The sequence below is a fragment of the Scleropages formosus genome, chromosome 4, assembly GCF_900964775.1.
Source record: "Scleropages formosus chromosome 4, fSclFor1.1, whole genome shotgun sequence".
NCBI classification, from domain to species: domain Eukaryota; kingdom Metazoa; phylum Chordata; class Actinopteri; order Osteoglossiformes; family Osteoglossidae; genus Scleropages; species Scleropages formosus.
Window position 1 is genome coordinate 24,676,953 of NC_041809.1, and position 23,440 is coordinate 24,700,392.

The following is a 23,440-nucleotide window of genomic DNA, read 5'->3' on the forward strand; positions in this document are numbered from 1 at the left end:
CACCCCCGTGATTAATTTATTATCATTACATATATTGTTTCATACAAAAATAAAGTCCATGAATTTCAAAACCCTAGAGACACTAAGTAGATGTTAACCGAAGGACAATGTGAACTTTACCTGGAATTACATATATCTCTATTTAAATATTACAAGTATTGTAAATGTACACACACACAAATTAACTGGAACTGCTTGTCCCAAGTGGGGTCGCGGCAAACCGGAGCCTAACCCGGCAACACAGTGCATAGGGGGAGAGGACGCACCCAAGACAGGATGCCAGTCCATCACAAGGCACCCCAAGCAGGACCCCCAGACCTGCCGGAGAGCAGGACCTGGCAAAACCCGCTGTGCCACTGCGCCACCGCACCCCCTGTGTAAATGTGCAAGAAAACCAAATTCAGACAACCTAGTTACACTTTGAGAAGGGCGCGGGGGGCTTGGCCGAGTCCCGGTCTCTGATGGGTCTGGGGTTCAAGTCCTGCTTGGGGTACTTTGTGATGGACTGGTGTCCCGTCCTGGGTGTGTCCCCTCCCCCTCCAGCTTTGCACTCTGTGTTGCCGGGTTAGGCTCTGGTTTGCCGCGACCCCGCTTGGTAAAAGCGGTTTCAGACAGTGTGTGTGTGTGTGACAATCAACAAAAAGTACCATAAATATTCAGACACAATCAGATACACACATACAATATGGCTGAAAAATATGTTAACCCTATAGGGACGGTCATTATTCTTGTATAAAGTATTAAAATAAACTTATAAAATCTGAATCTTAAGTCTCGTAAATGATAATGATTTACATACCTGAGTCTACTTACCTATTTGGCTTAACTAATGCAACTTGGCGTTCACTTATTTTTGCACTTGCACTACTTCTATTTTTCCACTATACACACGATTTCCTCTAAAGCAGCATATGGAGTTGGTCATTACACACCAGTTATGTCAGATGAGAAAGACTGGTTTTGATTAAGTAACCAGTTTGTCGTAAAACTAAGGGACACAAAGGGTTCAAATACTTCCAAGCAGCACTATATACTGACATTCAGAGACTAGCAGACAAAACAGTCACACAAGCACTCATGCACTGATTTGAAGAGAAGCATCTACTATGGATAAACGTAATTCCAGGACCACACAGTCTATTTCCCCAGTGGTGCTTTTTGGTTGTCATAGCTCTGCTCTCCACTCCCAGTTCGATGGATGCGACGTTGGCCCAGCGTTACCAGCCAGCCACTCGTAGTACACCTTAACCGGGTCAATATTCCAGTGCTTGTGGAAGGACACCGGAGTCTGGTGGACCAGAAGATCTTTGGGATAGTCACTTGGCCGTGCCTGGATGCCAGGGGAGATGAGCAGTATACCTGATCAAAACATTTCCATAAAATATATACCGAGGGAACTGTTGCGCTGTACAAAGAAGAATGCCAGGCATGAGTTCTGTCCCACTGTGTCCGGAGCGAAGGAAGAATTTCAACTTTATTACCATACTACAGTCTGAACATCTTGCCTGTGATGATGCACTAAAGACTGTGGGCTGCAGGAATTAAGCTACAATGAAATTTCAAAATTAACCAGCAATATAACATTTTTTTCTATTTTTTATGTAACTGAAAAGGGCATAACAGAGTGCATTAACTGATGTACCTGCCAATGTGCCACAACTCTGTGTAAATGGGAGACTACCTGGTGGAAGAGTGGGCTGTGCGTGACCGGGATCCCCAGCGCATTGAGACACATGCCCAGAACCATGTCATCAGGGGCATTATCACTGTAACACCTGCAGCTGCTGGCCAGCAGTTTGGACACTGCCATCCTGCTGAACACCATCCTAGAGCGGCGAAAGGCAGTGAGATTAGCTTTTTTTGTGAGGACATACTTCAAAAATGCACATAATATAGAGATTGTGGTAACCGGCACCACGGTTGACTACTCATCAATCAGCTTCAAGTCACTTTGATTCAAGTGAGCTCATGTGCATCCAGATAACCTAAAATTATTTATTAATTAGATCCTTGATAACACTTTTGTCAAGGTGATGATATATGACCCGTTTATAGAGATGAAGCAATTTAGTGTCAGTACCTTGGTCAAGAGTACTAGAGAAGTAAAAGGGAGTGGAACTTCACCCATCGTCCTTAAAGTCTGAAATCCATACTCTTAACTGCTACTCTATATACTGCCCTAAATGATATCCGGTGTACAGAGAATGATGCAGAAAAAAGAAGTTTTCTTTTTATGTTACAAACATCCAAGTTTTTGAAGATAGTTTAATTTTTTTTTTTTTTTTTACCTTTACCGTTAGATTTCCTGAAATGTGTCTGTTGCAGGGCAAAAGGAAGTTGTATTTTTGATTGCTGCAACTTAATGGCAGCAAAATACACTCAGATAAAATAAAAACTCTAATGTCACTGTCGGGGGAATGGGGGGTGGAGCGAGCAGCTTCACAGGTTGACTTTGGTCATCGTATTTTTTTTGTTTCTGCTATTTTAGACTTTTACAGCAACAACAATAATTAATGTATTTATTATTAACAATAATTAATAATAAAAAATTTTCTATTACTATGTATTTTTTTAACTACAAACTTAACCAGATGCTTAAAAAACATGTTTATGCACTGGTCTCTTCATGATTAGCAGTTTTGTTAAAGTTTAGTATGAGCGAGGTAGTCAGTATTTAAGGTGAAAGACTTTTTAATTTGTTCTCCCCACATGATTCTCCATTACACTGCAACGCACACTCCTTTCTCTACCCTACTGTGGCACCGCTGTCTTGCATGTATAAAGCAGAGCAGAGCACTTCGAATAGGAGGTTGCAGACATGAGTTACTATTTTATTTTCAGTCATTTTAAAGCATACAGATTTACCGGTGCTCCACGTTAACGAAAGATAATAAAATACTAGAATCCAGTTCACGTTGTATTGTATATCACGCCCAGTGTATCTACAACAAAGGAACACTGAGACCCTGCATTGTGTGTGCTGCTGATGAGAACAAATGAATAAAGTCAATTGCAGAGAATTTTCACTTAATTTTAGCCTTATCTCATGTTTTTTGCGAACCTACACCATGAATAAATTCTAGGTGTGAGTTTTATTATTAAGAATTTATTGATTATGCCATGATGAGTGGACTTGCAATACATTGTTACAAACCAAATTCCGGTCTTAATTGTGTTCCGAAACTGAAATAAAAGTGTAGCCTATTTCCAGTAGTTTTCTTTGTTCAATAAAATGCAATTTTCTCTTGTAAACATGTTTTTATTTTCCCATCAATGTTGGGAGATAACCAGAACTGAAATACCACAGTGTGTAACTGCACACAAGGAGTCAGTGTAATTTTCAAAATCCTCTCCATAATGACTGTTGAAAAGTCAGCTTACCCGCCTCCTCCGGTAATGTAGCTGTAGCCGCCTTGGCCCAGACCATACCCATAGCGCTCCCCCAAGGCCACCGGTTCACGGGGGTTGTAGCAGCGTAAGAGGGTCCTAAGTCTTGGGAGGCTGTAGAGCAGAGGTCAGCACCTTCAGTAACATTTCGCTACTATAGTCTTCATCACACACATAAGGGTGACAACACACTTTTCAGTATAGTTTTCAACACACACAGAACCTTCACCATACATTATTCATTCTAGTTTTCATCTCCCACAGCCGTATCAGTGTTCCAGGGAATGATTTTCTGCTTCAAACAGTCACGGGGGTTTTGATTTATGCACAACTACGACAGACACTGAAAACAACCGCGAAGTGGACTTAAATGGGAGTGTACAGTAACCATAGCTTGAAAAACAGTTTGGAAAGGGGTGGCTACTGAATACTGCACTCATTCGCGGTTTAGGTATAACAATGGCTGTTACATGTGGTGCAAGTCGCACCTGATCAGAGTGTCATCATCCACAATCAGTAGCCAGTCAGCCTGTGTTACCACATCTCTGGCAAACCTCTTTAGGATGGCAAAGGTTTTCCCACAATGCCCTGCACAGAGAGACAACACAGAAAATGAGATCTGACAAGATTCAACCTCCTGGGACTTGGTGGTGGGAGATGTATGTGGCATATCTGCAAAGAAGGCTGAACCCCCTTATAACAATCTTCATTTCCACCTCAGTCCTACCGCAATGAAGAAATTACACACACACAGAGTCTGAAACCGCTTGTCCCAAGCGGGGTCGCAGCGAACTAGAGCCTAATCCGGCAACACAGGGCGCAAGGCTGGAGGGGGAGGGCACACACCCCGGACAGGACGCCAGTCCATCGCAAGGCACCCCAAGCAGGACTCGAACCCCAGACCCACCAGAGAGCAGGACCCAGCCAACCCCACCACACCCCCTATGAAGAAATTACTTATTTGCAGTTTCAGCCCTACTGGTATGCCTTCATTAGAGATATGTCAGGGTCTGTCATTCATGTAATGGGGAGAAAGAAGACAAAATTTAAATGAGCATTTTTTACTTAATAATATCAACAATACAATACAATACAATACAATACAATACAATACAGTAAGATCACCTTGGGCAACCTTTCACATGGAATGAAAAAAACACTAACTTTTCAGTCTCCGAGGACTAGACTGGTGCTATGGTGACCAAGGGCAGTACTTCTGCGAGCAATTAGCATTTTCTACCACTTCTCCAGTCTTCTCTCCCCTTAGTTTGGGGCAGACCGTGTGTAATATCACCTCCCTTTATGCTTGCTTAGGAATACCTTTGGTCAAAGGTGTTCAGCACATTTTCTTCTCCCTCAAGATCTCCATCCACTAGACTGTTGTCCTGCATAGGCTTAGGCTGACACTTTGTGAAAGAAACACAAAGTAACATGAAACACTGTTGTTTGACTGGCTCTGACCCTATATACTGTCTCCCGCCTGATGGCAGCGGTTCCGACAAGTTTCACAGAGCAAATTCCTCCAGCAAATTGAACATGTGAACCACCGTTGTCCCTGTCTGTATTTGTGTTCTCAACCCCTCCTCATTTCTGTGGTCTGGGCTGTGCTATGGGTCACCCGGGTCTCAGAGGAACAATTAAGTTAAAATCTGGTCTATTTCTTAATGAATTTACCTCTGGTAATGACCCAGCATTAAACCTCGCCACCAAGTAATGAGAAACCATCCATCCCTATAAAATCAAACAATTTATCTGATGAAAACAACAAAAAAAACTCATTTCTGTACATCCTTCTCATTCTATACCTACTAGGATCTGCCGCCCCGTGGAAACAAGTCTCCAAAAGTAACAATTCCGTGAGCGCTAAGTAAGTGGACATACTGAAGGTGGAGATTTATACTTACCTCTCTCTGTGTTTGGCACACCTAGATCAATGGTTGGTATGCTGGGGTCAGCGTAGTCGCTGTAATACTCCAACAGGGCAGCGTCTTTCTCCCAAGTCTTTTTCACCACAGGAACTAAGTGAAAGAGCGGCCCCCAAAGACACCCCCCTTGTGCTCGCATCACAACAAGGAACAGTAAAAAGGAAACAGCAAAGCACCTACATCAACTTCATCAGCTAAAGGAGAAAAAAGCATGAAAATGTACGTAACTGGGACAATGTGATGGCTGAACCTTTCTGCAGCTCTCATCCCTTGGAGTAGAAATTACAACAAACTATGTAACCACAATTTCGAAATAAAAGGTTGGTACCAGTGAGAGGAAATGGACCCTCTGCTAATTTACTCAGCAGTCACCAACAAATAAGGAAAATAAAGTCAAAGAAAGAAGAGCATACAGTAGCTTTAACCCAAAGTAGATGTTTATGAAACAGTTTTAAGCTCATTTAAAATCCCTAATGTTCATTTTAATATTGTTTTCAAACCAAATGAATCTAATAGAAGAAACTCTGACATGGATGGTCCTAAACCAGGCTCAGAAAGGAGGAGGGTTGAGCGTGGGGCTAGATACCCCACACCGTAAAAACTTGCAAGCTACAGAAGCACCAACAAGAAAACTTCATGATATCTCAGCTCTTAGGGACACCTCGAGTACCCTTGTTGGAAGCCTATGCCCCCAGGAGGGGTGGAAGGCATAAGAAGAAGAAGAAGAAGAAAATATAAAATTGTGCAAAATTCTCTCAGATAAGAAATTCATCAATTCCCAGTTTAACCCTCACTCTCCGACAGAGGCTAGTTAATTCATCCCTTCAGGAAGACCCTGGCTGCTTTGTCACACTACCACTTACTTCTTTCCATGTGGAACTTCTGGCATGTTTTCACAGCCACAAAGATGTCCTCTTTCCTCACTGGATCACCCTGTTGACATAGAAACAGAACCAACAGCATTAGCGATGATATGAAAGTAATACATGGACATCAGCTCATAATAAGCAGAAAATTAACAAACCATTTACAAAAAAGACATTCAAACACAAACCATTTTATCATGGTTTTGTGCTTTGTCACATGTTTTAAAACCACAGTATTTCACTGCGGAACAAAAAATAAAGTAGTAATCAATGTTTTTGATATTTCCGGGAGCATTTGAAAGGGATCATGTAGTTCTGCTCCATTTACAGCATTTCTTGGCTAAACAGTGAGAAAGGATGAGCAAGACCAAGCTTCCTCATGGCACTCGCCAGTCCCAGCCTTGGAGCTTCTAAGCAAAATTTGGAAAACTTTCCAAATGAGTAACAGTGGCTGCTAACCACTCTTAACCATTACATAGTCTTTTTGAAGCACCACTCTCAGCCATAACCCACAAAAAACTAACAATAAATTATTAAAGTAAATCTAAAAAGACTTTTTTAAAAAAAAAAACTGACTCAACCACAGCGAAACTATCTTGCTGATGCTGAAGGAAATACTCATCCTCCCTACTGGAGACATTCCAGTTGAAGACATACCACTGACACCAACATAAACATCCAGACAAAACTAATTTGCATCCACCACTCTTTCATGAGTAATTATGATACCTTATTAATAATGTCTGTGACACACTTAGAAGAAGTTTCAGGTTCCCCCTCTCAGTCCTGGAAGGACTTGAACGAGCAACCCTCAGACAAATTAACTTGCTATGCCACCTACAGCATGTCCTTCGTAAACCTGTCCGTCGGAGCAAAAGGGTGCAGCTTATCAGCAGCTGCTCATAGGGATACAGTATAAACCCTTATGAAAAGACAGGAACCTACACAGTGGGGCATGTGAGTACTGAGGGTGGTGATGCAGCTCCTGGCCCGCAAGGAGGTCTCTAGGTCGGTGCAGAGATCTGGGACAGCAGTCAGGCTGGGTCCTTGCCCATCTTCCCAGATGTACAGCGCGATCTGGAAATGGAAGAGGAAGGTAAGCACTCGAGGTGGGAAGTAACAAGTTACACCGACTCTCTTAATTTCTAAAGAAATTGTACTTGTCCGAGTAATTTCTTGGCAATAATACTTTCATTTTTATGCAAGTACATTTGTTAAAAAAAAAAAGTACTTTTACTCTGGTTCCCCTTCTGTCCTCTTTTTCTTCCTCCTTTTTATTTTGTTGTGTTTAACATTTGAACCGTCTCTCCTTAAAACCAATCAAGTCACTTTTACAGTGAGTCTAGTAGCAGGATCGCCTTAATGTGAGTTATCTTCTGCAGATTTCACTGACCATTGTTAAATCTTTACTGTTCAGTTTATTTCTGAGTTCTGTCAATGACTTTATGAATATGTTAATGAATATGCTAACTGTGCACGCATCCTGTCCAGGGTGTACCCTGACAAGCCTAGTGCATGGTGCATCCAGGATGGGCTTCGAACCACTGGATCCCTATTTTGGACGTGCACAACTCCTAAACAAGAGAGTAATGGGTCAGAAGCCTGCACTACACAGTACTCAGTTGTATTTGTTAATTTTATTGGTGAACTCTATATTTCCCTTTACTAGTAAGTGTGAACCTTGAGCAGTGTTTTGAAAGATGTTTTTCCATGAAAATGTTGTAACAAATCTTTGAGACTAATTCTGTGAATTTATTTGGCAGTTATTTTAATTTGGGGGGGTGAGGTCTGGGCCAGACGTCCCGCTCACCTAGGGAAAGTGCACGCACAATACATCGCCTCTCCTTCCCGGTGTAGCGATTGCCGCGTGGCCACTGTCTGGCTCACCAGCAGCAGGTCGCTGCAAATTGCCTCTCCTACACTACTGTGTCCTTAGCAACACCTTCTCATCAATCCCCCCCCCCACAGAGCTTCTCATGGCACAACCGAGTCATGGCGTGACCGAGTGTCGGACGGTATAACTGGATTGGTAGGCCGGACTGGTTAGCCTTGGTTGGCAGCCAGCCTATGAGAAGGACAACTCTGACTCCAAACCCGGGCCGATGAAGCTCGTTAGCCCTGTTAGGCCATCCATCTCGGAGAAGGACACTCCGATATAACACCTATGACCCAGGGCGGCCATGGCAGATGAACCCCATGCCATGATGATTTTAATTTAGGACAGTTATTTGCCTTTAGCTCTGCTCTCGCTTTGGCACACCACTACATCACATTTGAACCAGCACTCTGGTTAGAGTTAGGGTTTTTCAACATAAAAGGTGTACTGTCCACTCATTGATCCCAACTGGAAAGGCTACACAGATTACACGTGCACCCTAACCCTAAAGTGTATATTGGCTACACATTCATCCTAACTCTCAAGCACATACTAGATAAACATCCACTTCACACACGTGTTGTCTTTTTCTGCCAAAAGATTCCAGTATCGGTATACATGAACTCCACGTTCAATATAAAAGACATATTACAGTAAGTTATTCTCCTGTTATGTTGATATTTTGTTAACTATTCGCTAAGTAAGATCCCCTGGATGCTTTACACCCACAACATCAGTGTCAGCGTTTTGTGTTCGGAGCGACAGGTAGCACAGTGTTTGGAGCTGTTGCTTTGCAATCAATGCACATGACTCTAAATCCCGACTCCTGCTGTATTACCTTATGGTATTTACGCTGAATTGCTGCAGTAAAAATTATTCACCTGTATAATAGTGTGTTTCTACAGATGAATAATTGTAATTACTTTAGTGTACATCCCTGCCATTAAGACAAGTTAATGACATTTGGCTGCCTGCGGTCTTATATTTGTTTTGCATTTATTTGGTTAGCGTAATCTAGATTTTTACAGACGTTTAATCTTGCATTGCAAGTCTCTTTGAACAAATACCTCAGCTAAATAAATAATAACAATAATTTGGAATAATGTTTTATTGTCTAAATGAAGGTCCGCTCCATGTGTCAGATATCCAACGCTGCAGCTTTTCTGAGTTCACACGGAATACGTATCTGGATTTGACGTGAAATGGTAAAATAAAAACAAAAAAATCACTTTGACCTCCATTTTATGTAATAAACTGTTCAAAATTCCCAGACCAGAACACATGCATGTTGTTTACCGCCATTGTGCCCTTGCCGACTAATATACTGTAGACATTTATTCCAGTTGCCAAATTTAAAGCGATTACCTCATTAGGGCAATTAGATAAATCAGGTGGTGTTGTGCATAGCGGGAACAAATATTCAGAGGACACGTATCCATGAACACTTTAATTTAGAGCTTCTGACCTTCACTCACACACTGGCCAAAACCCAAGAAACCAAATACAAGTTTGCTCCCTCACCTCATGCTTCAAGTCAATGGTGAAATCGGATTTAGGAGGCTCTTCTTTCACCTTGCTCGCAAGCCTGTAACAAGATCAGTTAAGCTGTTAAGGCTCAACTGCGCATGGGACGTAAATGCAATCCGAACCATTTCCCGTCCTGGAAGCGGAAAGGACCCCGATGCGGAAGGCCTCTGACCGCTGGATCAAGGGTTTGCTCAGGACCCAAGCGGCTGCAAAGTCTGGGTAGCTGAAGGAGGACGGGTCGTTGGCGAAGGCATAGTGATGGATGATAGTGGCCTCCTTGTCCTGAAGTGGCTTCCCAAGGAACCACTCCTGAGTGGGGAGAAAGAGAAGGCATTAATGTTATCGCTGACGTCGCATTTCCGTTATACTCAGCTAACAAACAATATCATCATAAATCTAGAAAATTAATGTGTGAAACAAAAGCAGATCAGTTCTACATTTCAGAGGGGGATATGCTTTTGGCTTATCTCATATCTGCACCTGAACGGATTCGTTTCAGCACTGCACAGTCTGCTAAACACCATGTGTGCCAGAAGTTGCATTTACATGTTCTTACCTATTTAGCAGACATTTGTATAGCAAGTAACATAGTACCATCTTTACTTACTAATTTTTAACTGACACCTTTGTACAAGGCGACTAACACTACTAGTACCGGGGCAGTTAGTATCATAGTGGAAAGTGTGGCTGCCTTTAAACCAAAATGTTGCAGGTTCAAATCCTCCCTCCACTTCTAGTACTGTTGAGAAAAGTACTTGCTCTAGTAAAATTACCCAGCTGTAAAAATCAGTAAGCAATTGTAAGTTGCTTTGGAGAAAAATGTCAGCTAAATGATCAATGGAAGGTAAAAGGTAGATGCACTACAATAAGCTACCTGCAGTGATTTGCCCATTTTTACACCAGGACAATGTAATACACACACTAAATGTAATTTTAGATTCCCCAGATTTTTAGATTCACCTGAAACGTATGTTTTTGGACTTTGGGTGGAAACCAGAGCACTCTGAGAAAACCCACGGAACAAGTGGAGAAAACGAGAACCCCACACAGACCGAGTGAGACGAGTTTAACTGAAACTGTAGCTGAAAATATGCTGGCTCCATGAATGCATGTCTCGCATCTTCACACCCGAATTACACCATCACTATCTGGAGATGTTCAGACACACACTGAATATGGCAAATTTGTCACAGAGGAAATGGGCCCAGTGAAAAACAGGGTGTCCTCAAACAACCGGTACCACTGACTTGCTTCTTCTTACTATAAAAACATGTGAAGCTGCGAGTCATTCAAACCTGCATCTGACTTAGTGATTGAGACTATTGTCGCAGTTTACATCAGCTCTTGAGTACTGCCACAGCTTGCACCGGCGTGTCACTCAGAATTGTTGCCACCTAATGTGATGCTGAATAGCTGCTTTACTGAGGTTTATTTAGCTGATGCTTTTCTACAAAGCAATTTACACTGCTGTGTGAAAGTATGTGAACCCCTTGTGTCCCTTAGTTTTAATGAGAAGCAGTCTTTCTCATCAGACATAATTGGAGTGTAATGACCAATTCTATATCTGGGTTGCGGGGTGCGGTGGTGCAGTGGGTTTGGCCTGTGCCTGCTTTTTAGTGGGTCTGGGGTTCGAGTCCTGCTTGGGGTGCCTTGTGATGGACTGGTGTCCCGTCCTGGGTGTCTCCTCCCCCTCCAGCCTTGCGCCCTGTGTTGCCGGGTTAGGCTCCGGTTCGCCACGACCCCACTTGGGATGAGCAGTTTCAGACAATGTGTGTGTGTGTGTGTGTGTGTGTGTGTGTGTGTGTGTGTGTGTGTGTATCTGGGTTATGACGAAATCATATGTGTAGTAGAAAAACAGAGGTAGGGAAGTTGCAAAAATAAGTGAACACCAAGTTGCATTGATTAAACAAAGTAGGTAAATAGAATCAAGTGCGTAAATCATAATCATTTGTGCGTTTAATGAGTTTATTTTAAGATTTAAATAAGTTTATTTTAATATTTTATACATGAATAATGAGCATCCCTATAGGGATCGCATACTTTCACACAGCTCTGTATAATGTTAAGCTACTTACAAGGATTTACCTATTTACTATATATACTTAGGTCATTTTTACTGGAGCAATTTAGGGAAAGTGGGATCTGAGAGAGTATCACAGTGGGCAGTGGGATACTGTATTGTACTGTATTATACTGTATTTGTACCAGCATACACTACGTGCTGCCCCCAGACTATAGAATCATAAAGGCAGAAAGCTAGCAGTTAGAAAAAGTGAGATTTTTTGAGAAGCCAAGCAGGGCGTTCACTCACCTTCCCTGCATCAAAGCGGCTCAGGGTACAACGTAGCTGGCCTACCCTCACATTGGTCTCTTCTTCCAAGAAGACAAACCAGGAGGATGTCTTCCCATGCGCCTCGAAGAGGCTGATGATGGAAAAGAAATGTGTCACAGATCACCAGAACCCAGATCAAGGAACCCTTTCTAAGCAAAACCTCACTGCATTTTCCAAAGGTCTTAGAGAATCAATGGGTTTGTTGGGCACCATTCTAAAGGCAAGAAACAACATCAGTGAAGGGCACACAACACTTCTCAATGAAAATTTTGCTCACAAATTGTTGTGTCCTTTAAGGCCAACAAAAAACCTCTACATCTGCAGGAAGACTCAATACTGGTGTAAGACAGAAATTTTTCCAGACCAAAGCTGAAAATCTTAGAACTGGACACAAGGGTTTTCTTTAAGTGCCTAGTCAATCTTCATGGGTGTGTCTTCAAATACATCTTCCTGTCTGTGTTCGTTGGCATAAGCGTTTTCAATAGATTACATGCAAGACTGTGCATGCATGTGTTAGGGACAAAAAGGTACCAGGGTGCCTATCTGGTTATCTCGTAGATTAAGACACTGCTCATGTATTTGCATCTTGCATCCAATCCAATGTGTGTTCTTGTGTCAGACTGTGATGCTTGTTGCATGCAGTGCGGTACTCACAGTGGTAACACAGGAAAAATACTCCAGTCCCCTTCATTGTGATTTAGGCTATGGAGCAGCAGGACTGTGGGTGGATTCTGGAAGGCACAAAAACTGGATTAATTGCTGGAAATTACTCTATACAGGTGGTCCCTGATTTATGATGGTTTGACTTACGATTTCTCAACTTGACAATGGTGAGCTGGCGATAGATATTCAGTAGAAACCGTACTTCGAATTTTGAATTTAGATTTTTTTTTCCCGGGCAGGCGATATGCATTGCGATACTCTCTCACCATGCTGGGCAGTGGCAGCGATCCGCATCTCCCAGTCGGTCACGCGGAGGTGCGTATTAGGTGTCTTAAATGCACCTTTGACTTACGAAATTTTTCACTTCCAATGGGTTTTGCGGAACATAACCCCATCGTAAATTGGGTTCACTTGTATGTCCGAAAACCTTTTGTCAACCTTGATCAAAGCAACTTTTATGGCTCCTCAGTATTTTACAGGTTGTTCCTCCCCAGGATTTTATAGCATTATTTATTTGGACATTAAGAAAAAAACTCTGCTGTAACAAAATCAAGTTCACATGTACCAGAATGTTAAAATAACTCCCCTAATCTTTAAATTTAAAATTCTCTTTGTAATGAAGACCAACCAAAACAGAGATTTTTTTCATATTTATTTTTGCTACGATCATTTAAAATATAGTTGATTTCTCTTGTCCGCTCAGCTCTTTGATCTGGAAATGTATCTTGTCAATACTGAAATGTGTGCATACAGGAGGAAAAGTTTTAAACATAAAGTGTTTTACATCCATTCAGAGCAGAAAATGCATTTAGTTGTTAACAACAACAGCTAAAATTTTTAAGTTTTTAATAATTCCAGCGCTGAGACTTAAAAAGAAATTGGTATTCTTTTGAGCTCCACTTGTTGTGTTCATAGAACACATTAATTCATTCAGCTGACACTATCTCCGAAATGACTTAGTGTTAAGCCACCCACAACTTTTTGACCCATTTATGCAGCTGTGGCCCTGCTCTAACAGTTTCTATATTAGCTATTTCAGAATTTTAGAAATTGGGAATTACACCCTTCTGAGCTTTAGAGGGAAGGGGTGAAAGCACAGGAGCTACTGCGTCTCATTCCAACATTATATTTATTCATTTAACTGATGCTTTTCTCCATAGCGACTTACATCATTAAGCTATTTACAATTTTTTACCTACTAATACAGCTGGGAAATTTTACTGGAGCAATTTTAGGGTAAGAAGTACTAGAGTCAGAGGTGGAAATTGAACCTCTGGGTCCAAAGGCAGTAGATCCAACTCCTACACTACCAGCTGTCCCCTAACATCAAAAGCCGGAAAATGTGGAACCACATAATTTTGGCACTGTTTTTGGGAAAAAAAAAAGATTCAAATAACAAAATTTCTTGAGGAAATAAGAAATTGGATGTTATCAAGGGCAGGGAGGTCTCCTGTGACTGTTTTAAGGAGAGCAATGTTTGTTATTTTCCAGTCTGATTTTACTGAAGGAGGAGGGAACTGGGAACTGGGGACGATACTTTAATAATACACTATGCTTAACAACTGTTCACCAATTAAAAAGCTGGGCAATTTTAACCAGAGCGATTTACGGTGAGTGCCTTACTCAAGTGTACTACAGCAGAAAGTGGGATTCAAACCTAGTCCTTCAAGTGCAAACGTGGTCGCTTGGACTACTGTGCTGTCTTCTGTATCTTTTGTATCCTTCATGTTTCTGTATTTCTACTGGGAAAGCAGCTCACTGATTTGTAAATGGAGGAGGGGGGTGCAGTGGTGCAGCAGGCTTGGCCGGGTCCCACTCTCTGGTGGGTCTGGGGTTCGAGTTCTGCTTGGGGTGCCTTGCGGCGGACTGGTGTCCCGTTCTGGGTGTATCCTCTCCAGCCCTGTGTTGCTGGGTTAGGCTCCGGTTTGCCGTGACCCCCGCTTGGGACAAGTGGTTTCAAACTGTGTGTGTGTAGAGAGGGGTTCAATGCCATGGAAATCTCTAGAACATGAGAGTCAACATGAAACATGCTGCTCTGGAACTCAGAGGGGTTTTGTCTTGAGTTGTAAATATAATGCTCTTGTCATGGCCACTAAAAATCAAGTCTATGTAGAAAGCAACAGTCTGTACAAGAGACGCTATTGGTGGCGGGTTCCGAATTGTGGACTGTCGAAAAAAGGCCAAACATCTCAGACCATTAAACAGGCAAACACTGAAAGCTTAATGTGTCCTTTGTGGGTTTCAGCTCATCACCTTTCCATTCCACACAAACTTCTCCCGACTTAGGCACAGAAATGTCCGAAGTTGTACATTAACTGACTCATGTGATCCCTTTCATAAACGCCACAAACAAGCCCCGCAGACGTTTAAAAGTTCAATCTGGAGAAAAGCGGACAGAAAAGACACGAGGCCAAAATTAAAGTGGAAATGTGCTGCCGGAGAAATGCGCGTCATTCCCAAATGACGCATTTTCAAAACGCCCTTTCCTGACGAGGATTCATTTAAAAAAAAGACAATTAAAAAGCACAAACGGAAGTGTCAGGAAAACACAAGCCCAAAGAAAGGAACAAGCCGACATCTCGAGCAATTAAAAATCTACTTTTTCCTGTTCACAAGCGAATCCATAACAAGCAGGGGCCACACAGGTCGATCTATAATTTCGATCTATAATTTCACCCTTATTAAGGAAATGTCCTCTACGTCACTCTAAAAACAGCGATTACTTGTCCACACCTCTGCCTCTGCTCTGCAGACTTTCCAAGATGGATGTTCTGGCAGCTTGAATAACTTCCTATCTTTAGAGGACTGGGATAACTGAGGTGGCCATTCAGCAGCATAAAAGTCAGTATCACATTTTCAGTCACCGCAAAATGGAAAAGCGGCCAAAAACGGATCACAAAGACCCGAGTGACACCAAAATGCTCCCCTGCATCGGGGGACCAAACAGTGGGCAACAGCGAACGTGCAGTTCTTAATGGTGGGAAATCATTAAATTTCCAAAGTGTTTCAGCCCACGGTTTGGTAAATGTACAATAATTAGTGTCACTACCCTGCAGCCCCATTTACATTATAGCAGTAACAATGATGATGAAAATGAACCCACCCCTCTCGAAGAAGAGTCCAACAAAAGACTGAAGTCTCTTCTACGTGTGATGAAGATGTATTTCAATTCGATGGGTCATCGTGACTTGACAGAGTTCTGAGAGCTCAAAGAGCGCACGGATTCTGTAGTGGGGTTGAAATAATTGGGGCTACAGCGAGCAGACCGGCAAAGTCAAATGCACCGGCCTTTCAAAATCAAGCCAATTTTTCAACCGAACTCATAGAGAAGATGAAGAATAAAACACCCATCGTACAATATTTGCTACAACTGCATTTTCACGCATTTGGGCAAATAAGGACAGTTTGTGCCACTGCTGCTCTCTTCTAGGCAGCCCAGGAGCTGAGGTTACCAACTGAGAAGCTACTGGGTTTTGAAACAGTGCGGCTGGAACAAGGCAAACAGAGAGAAGTGCACGTAAATGTTACTGGCGCGGTCTGTTTACTTGTGTCCTGGTGAAATGCCAAAGGTCAGAGGCCGGTGCTCAAAGCCCAGACATAGTGTCCTTCATCCAGTTTCATTCTCTTTACTTGGAAGAGCAGTTAAGTGTATGGCGAGTGAAAGGAGTAGAGACTTGTTGGTGGTGTACGAAGGAAAATGAATTAACAGCAATAAGGCGAGGGAATTAAAATGAAAGCACAGAGAAAGGGATGTTTCAGGCTCACTCTACTCCAGATGCCCTGTACTCTCTGCCCCCCTCACTCAGGACTTCTGTCTGGCTACGTACACCAGGGTCGCCCAACGGATGGCCATCCCGAGCCCCGCCGTGAACACTGGGCAGCCAGAATGTTCTTTTATTTTCCCCTAATGCTGGTGATAGTCATACTGCAGACACGCTCCATCGGAGTGTCCTTCTACAAGGCTAAACAATCAAATAACAATCAAATAATAATCAGATAAAATGTTACACAGCCCTTTGTGTTAGATTTTTTAACACGGTCAAGTTTTTCATAGTTTTTTGCAATGCACAGTCTACAACCGCTTGTCCCAAGTGGGGTCACAGCAAGCCAGAGCCTAAACCAGAGCACATGATGCCAGGCCAAAGGGGGAGGAGACACGCCCTGCACGGGACACCAGTCTGCTGCAAGGCACCCCAAGTGGGGCTCGAACCCCCGACCCACCAAACAGCAGGCGCTGCCCAAACCCTCCGCACCACCCCGTCCCTACTTTTCATAACTTCTTCTGAGAGAATATTTTTTAATTGACCATGTCTGAATTGTGCTTATAATTGTCAGCGCAAACACAGGCCTACAAATGAACTCATCCCGAGCCTTCGCTTTTTTTTACCCTACCTACCTCACGGACACGTTTTCCCGTCTTATCGACAAATAATTAAGCAGCTGAAGGAGCACAGGAGTCAGTGGTGTGAAACAATGTTTTTGAAACAGCTTCCTCATTCCGCATCCCTGAATTTACATGTACATTTAGAACAAAGATAAGGACAGCACATTTTCTTTATTATTCTGTTCTATAAATTAATGCCTACATTAAAGATGTGTTATTTTGCAGTTTCTTATTATTCTAAGGTTAACTGAGTCTATGGCGTCCTGTCCTGGGTGTGTCCCCTCCCCCTCCAGCCTTACACCGTGTTGCCGGGTTAGGCTCCGGCTCCCCGCGAGCCCGAATGGGACAAGCGGGTCAGACAATGTGTGTGTGTGTGTGTGTGTGTGTGTGTGTGTGTGTGCGTGTGCGTGTGTGTTAACTGAGTCTATAGGGGGATCTAGTCACACAAATATCACTTTCATAGAGCTATTGCTATTGACAGGGCCTTTCTAGAGCAAGGGTGGCACCTAGTGGCCAGTCTGCACTGAATTGAACTGCAACTGAAAGAAAAGCAGCGGAATCCACCGTCTTTACAGCAACATTTTCACCACGACCAACAGGAGGACCTGGAATGAAATACTTAACAAAACACCTGCCACTGCTGTGCATCCACTGTGAAACTTGGAACAATCTAGCCATCCTATAGTTGATGAACCTGAAAGCCTACAAGAACCATAGAAGGTTGTTAGTTATTTATTTTTTTGCAGATGCTTTTCTCCAAAGCAACTTCCAATGAACTCTATGTAGTATCAGCCCACGCACCTTATTCACCAAGGTGACTTACACTGCTAGTACTGTACACTAGTTACAATGGGTCACTCATCCATATATCACTGGAACACACACTATGGGTGAACATGAACAGCAAGTCTTTGGACTGTGGGAGGAAACCAGAGCACCTGAGGAAACCCATGCAGACACAGGGAGAACACGCAAACTCCACACAGACTGAGTGGGGATCAAACCCACATCCTCTCATACCACCTAGGAGCTGTGAGACAGCAGTGCTACTCGCTGTGCCACCATGCCATCCCTCATTTATTATTTGAATATATATTCATTAGTCCGGGGGGCGTGGTGGCGCAGTGGGTTGGACCGGGTCCTCCTCTCTGGTGGGTCTGGGGTTCGAGTCCCGCTTGGAGTGCCTTGCGGCGGACTGGCGTCCCCTCCTGGGTGTGTCCCCTCCCCCTCTGGCCTTACGCCCTGTGCTGCTGGGTAGGCTCCGCGACCCCATATGGGACAAGCGGTTCAGAAAGTGTGTGTGTGTGTGTGTGTGCATATATTCATTATTGTAATATTAGTACTATTTTAATAATAATTATTATTATTTATTATTATGGTAGGGGGGCGCGGTGGGGCAGCGGGTTTGGCCGGTTCCCGCTCTCCGCCGGGTCTGGGGTTCGAATCCTGCTTGGGGTGCCTTGTGATTAACCGATGTCCTGTCCTGGCTGTGTCCCCTCCCCCTCCAGCCCTGCACCCTGTGTTGCCAGGTTAGGCTCCGGTTCACCAGGATCCCGCTCGGGACAAGCAGTTTCAGACTCTGCGTGTGTGTGTATGTGTGTGTGTGTGTGTGTGTGTGTGTGTATGTGTGTGTGTATTTATTATTATTGTTAATAATAAAAGATGGCAAGTAAATAATTTGAAATGCTAACAGTGGGGAAAAATCACTTTCACCACACTTGATTTGTGGTTTACCTGCAGGGGCTTAATGAGGTCAAGGAAACAGTGCAAGTCTACACGCTTGTGGTCAGCCAGTGCTGTACAGCATTACAGTACTATACTGCTCTGGTACATAACCATGAGAAGGCAGTTTAGGTTAACCATCTCATGTTGGGGCTAAGTTTCGTTCCATGAAATCAGAAATTAAATTGGTGATATGCCTAATGTGAAGCTTTCATCCAAAGCATTAATGGATTGGTAACCAAAGCAATTGAAGCAAACCTTTGTTCCCAAGCGTCTAACAGAACAACCCTTTATCAGAGACCCTGTTCAGTATTCAAGACCAGTTCATTAACACCTGCACATCGGACAGTAGGGAGAGCTCAAATGCAATGACTTCCACCTAACCACTTCTGGATTTAGGGAAAAAAAAACTCAGAGCTCCACCGGCTGCCAGCGTAGAGGGCAGAAAATAAAATTCTGCTAATAGCAATTCCACTTGTTAACGTGACTATTATATAACAGTGTTAATGTTGTCAAGGTGATGCACCCATCCCTGCGGTGGTGACGATCTTCCAGAAATGCTCTGGTTATCTTCCTGAGGACTAAACTGCGACTGAGCAAAAACGACTAAGGACGAGATGGGGGAGTTGATCTACCTCTAACATAAGCCATATCTGGTTCCCTAAGTACTGCACCTCCTGCTGGCCTGGTGCAAATTGTGTGGACTGCTGGAGGCACTTCTGTTACCACTTTGAGCTCCACCGCCTGTCGTAAAAGCTTCGCCCTCCGCTCTTCTGCCCGCTGTGCATGAAAGGAGTTCCTCTGGCTCTGGATGACAAACACCACCTCTTGCAGCTCTGAAACAAAAGGGTGTGAGGTCAGAAGTTGGGAGATACAGCTGGTGAAGCAGGAGAGAGGGAAGAAAAGAGAGCAAAATCTGTAAGGGAAGCTCACATTTTGCTAATACCGTGCATCTTCAATAAAAATGTAGAGAAAAAACTCATACCCCAAATACAACAAGCATAGGCCCTTTTCAGCACTTCAGGTAAATCATAGTAAATGCCCTTTTCAAGATCATTGTGGGTTCATTTATCTTGGAACACTGCAACTCAGCTTTATTCTTTAATTCACTGTGACTCAAGCAGGGAACAGAGGTCAGTTCCACCACCCCGGCTGCAGTCTATAGTCGACCGCAGCGTCTCAGCCACTGCAAAGTCAAAACCCAACTCCCAGTACTCTTCTGGAAAGAGCCCGGATGGGAACAAAGTTGAAGGGAGAGACATTCATTAAAAATGTTTTGACCTCAGCCAAATACAAACATTTAGTGATGTATCGCATTGACACGCTGAGGTTGAAACACATAACAGTCAGAAATGGAGGAGACACCTGCTTTTTCATAGGCTCTGATTAATTATTGATGATTCTGTTGCATTGGTGTTAGGATGCACAAAAAGTCTGAAAAATTAACTCATGTTCAGCCTTTACTTATTCTTACAGCACATGACAATAATAAATGGACACAAATTCATGCGATCAGAGTTTTTTGTTTACTAGGCTCTCCAGGAAAACTGAGAGGTCTGAAGGTCTAAAAGCAGCTCAAGTGTCTGGATCTGAACCTGCTTCTGTTAAACCTCCATCTGGACATTAATTTATGCTGGTCCAAAATCCAGGTTTTTGTCTTCATGGATTGACATTGACAGAATTTTGTAATGATTGATCTGGCACAACTTTCCTCTGACCTGATGGGCTGGGTGATGGAAATTAGTAGTGAGGACACATTTAAAACCATTCCCCCTGACACCTTGAAAGGAGGCAAAGAGGTCCCTGCCTGAGGTCCATCACCATGGTCATTAGCAAACCCACAGAGAAGGGAACTGCAGCCACATGTGGGACCGGGGGGCTTCCTCTTTTAGCTCAAGCGCTCCAGTGCTCCTATTCCAGGGCCCCCGCTCTCCCCTGTCCTCCTACCTTTTCTGCCTCCTCTCACTCTTTGCTCTAGAGCTCAGCTACAGACTTGATCTGCATCCAATAATATGAAACTCACCAGAACATAATGTAAAACAGTCCAGCAGCAAGCAGGATTTTTTAATAACACGTAAGCTTTAAAAAAAGTTTTTCCTTTCAAAACACAATATAACAGAGATCAGCAATATTTTCTTTGTCGCTTCCATCCTATCAGAAGTGCTGAACAGACAAATTCTGTTTGCCACACGCGATCAGAGAGCTTTAAGAGCTCTGTTTTTTCAATGCAACAGGTGCAGTGTCAATACTGTAATTGTCTTTTTGGCACGAGTAATTAGTCTAAAGTCACATTTACATGTAACTGTTAGCCACTTGACAGATTCCCTAAATATGAGCATTTTTTACATGACTTACATTAGTGAAAAACATATATTAGTGAAATATTAGTGCTGATCTACTGGAAAATCATAGCTGCATTTTAGCATCCATCTTTCTAAATGGAAGAACTGCAGTTCCCCGCAACGAACGTGACCCTGCATGGTTGGAAAACACTTACCTGTTCCTCCTTCAGCATCTCCACAATGGTCATCTTGAATCTGTAAAAGGTTTCAGAACTGAGTTTCCTTTTTAACTCAAGCGACTTTTTGTACAATGACATACTTTCTCTATTTTAGCATACGCCAAAGCGACTTACAATTTTGCTTCCACGCGCACCTAAATGTTTACTTTATAAACACTGTAGAACCTCTTATCTGAAAGGTGCAGTAACAGTTTCACAGCTGGGATTTGAAACTGCAACCATTCTGGTCATAAGTCCATTTCCCCCGACTGCTGTGTCAGCTGCTACCAAAACGGCCTTATTAGAACAGGCTGACACTCACCGACAACAACAGCTAATCTGAAAGCATATAAAAGACAGACAAGGCAGGATGTGTTGCCATGGAAATTTTTAACTTGAAATGAGGGAATGACTCAGTGTGTCTTTCCGATCTACAAATAGTCCAATGTTAAAAGACGGACATTTCGTTGCCAGCATGTGTCATATAAAATTTAAAAGGTAGACCATTCAGATAATTTACTTAAAGCGGGTTTTATATCTGCCACCGGTTCTCTTCAGACGCGGAAGGCCGGATCAGAACTTTAGTTATAGCAGAAACGTGAGATGTTACTTGTGCGGTTAGAATCTTCGCACTTAAGAAAAGGCAGGAGTGGGATTGATAAGAATTCCAGTGTCACTAAATCAAGAAATTTCTCCCATGCAAGACACTCCTGTGGCTGCTCTAGATCACCAGGAAGAAGTGTCCCTCCAAAAAAAGTCCCATCCATCCTTCTTTGCTCCATCTGTGAAAGGAAAGACAGACGCATCTCCCAGAATCACTTGGGACCTTTTTGGTTACAAGAGAACAGCAATGTGGTTTGTTTCTTCACCAGTGTCCACATTTGATTTACGGAGAGCGAAATGTCTAGATGGCACGTTTCAGATAACCCTCTTACAGACCTGCACACATGCACACCGAAAAGAGAGAGGAAGGTAAGTGAAAGGGATGAGCTCAGCTTTCCAAATGTACTATCCCTACCCATCAATATCAGAGCCGGAGAACAAGACTGTACGGTTCCTTGGCCGCAGTGGCAAGTTGTTTCAAATAATCTCTGCTATCAGATGGAGCACAGTGAAGCAATAAAAAGCTGAGAAGTAAATTTACACTGTTAAAAATACCTCTGAAATTCCTCCAGCTCCTGCCACCAGAACTGGTTCCAGGTGATACTTGTCTCAGCACAGTCTCACTTTACAGCCCATGGTACGTTACAGAAACACACTCGTACACCCAAGACTGAACGCACAAAAACACTCGTTCTCAAATTCCTTACAAACAGGTCATTGCGCTACAGTGTCTTTTAACTTTTTACAGCTAGATAACATACTAAGCATTTTTTTGATATGCTACTTTGCTCACACGCCACACTACCTACTGTATATACTGTCAATAACTGTACACGCTACACCTCACACTACGTACATTACACACATCCTCCTGGAGTGGCTGTGGTCTATGTATGTGCTGCATGATCTACACCCCAAAGAAAAATTATTCACCGCCTCAGCGCAGAGCCCAGTCTGTCCTGGGGGCTCAGTCACTGTGGCCAGTATGCCCCCACCCCCACTGTAGAACTAGACTCAATCCAGACAAACGTTTCTCTTGAGGTCAAAACACGTAGAGGCTTCCGCGGCTGGTGTCAACTGACTGGGGTTTTAAGTCTTCTGGATGAGACCGTGTCGTGTAGGAAACCGGTTCCGGCGTTTCGCTTCCCCCGTTGGAAGCATCTTCAGGGAGCTTCCGCATCTTGCGAAGGCTGGATGTGAACTGGAAACCACCTGGAAAACACAGCAGGGACACCACCCAATGGGACCTCCGACCCCAACCCACCCATAAATACACCCACCCTCGTCGAACACTCCGGTTCACATCCAGCCTTCGCAAGATGCGGAAGCTCCCTGAAGATGCTTCCAACAGGGGAAGAGAAACGTCAGAACCAGTTTCCTACATGACGCGGTCTCAGCCAGAAGACTTAAAACCCCAGTCGTTTCTCTTGAGGATTTTGATAGTCACCTGGGAAGGTGTACCTGTGGAAACATTCGTGCGTAAAATACATTTAGTGTCACTTCACTTCAGCTAAATGTAAAAACTTACAACTTTAGGCTTGTACACTTCACCGAAACCCTCAGCCGCTCATGTGACTTTTCTAAGCAAGCAGGGCAAACAAATGAGTGGTAAGCCTACTAATGCGTTATGAAAAAGACGCCCGTGACCATGGGCT

The 23,440-nt window shown here is 43.3% G+C and overlaps 1 protein-coding gene across 2 annotated transcripts in view; it reads right to left on the minus strand.

The window, feature by feature from the left end:
- Nucleotides 1-614: 614 nt before the first annotated feature.
- b3glctb (beta 3-glucosyltransferase b) overlaps nucleotides 615-23,440 on the minus strand; it is a 31,522-nt gene continuing 8,696 nt past the window's right edge. Inside the window, exons 3-15 of one of the 2 annotated variants that reach the window (XM_018755032.2) lie at nucleotides 21,180-21,219; nucleotides 19,409-19,518; nucleotides 12,568-12,644; nucleotides 11,893-12,004; nucleotides 9,754-9,890; nucleotides 9,576-9,639; nucleotides 7,124-7,255; nucleotides 6,176-6,245; nucleotides 5,292-5,405; nucleotides 3,876-3,975; nucleotides 3,382-3,501; nucleotides 1,682-1,826; nucleotides 615-1,330 (exon numbers count right to left, since the gene is read on the minus strand). In XM_018755032.2, the coding sequence (XP_018610548.2) occupies nucleotides 1,166-1,330; nucleotides 1,682-1,826; nucleotides 3,382-3,501; nucleotides 3,876-3,975; nucleotides 5,292-5,405; nucleotides 6,176-6,245; nucleotides 7,124-7,255; nucleotides 9,576-9,639; nucleotides 9,754-9,890; nucleotides 11,893-12,004; nucleotides 12,568-12,644; nucleotides 19,409-19,518; nucleotides 21,180-21,219 (1,386 nt within the window). In that variant the 3' untranslated portion in view covers nucleotides 615-1,165. Of the gene's footprint in view, nucleotides 1,331-1,642; nucleotides 1,827-3,381; nucleotides 3,502-3,875; nucleotides 3,976-5,291; nucleotides 5,406-6,175; nucleotides 6,246-7,123; nucleotides 7,256-9,575; nucleotides 9,640-9,753; nucleotides 9,891-11,892; nucleotides 12,005-12,567; nucleotides 12,645-19,408; nucleotides 19,519-21,179; nucleotides 21,220-23,440 lie in introns of both variants that reach the window. The other variant, XM_018755030.2, reaches the window with a different exon arrangement.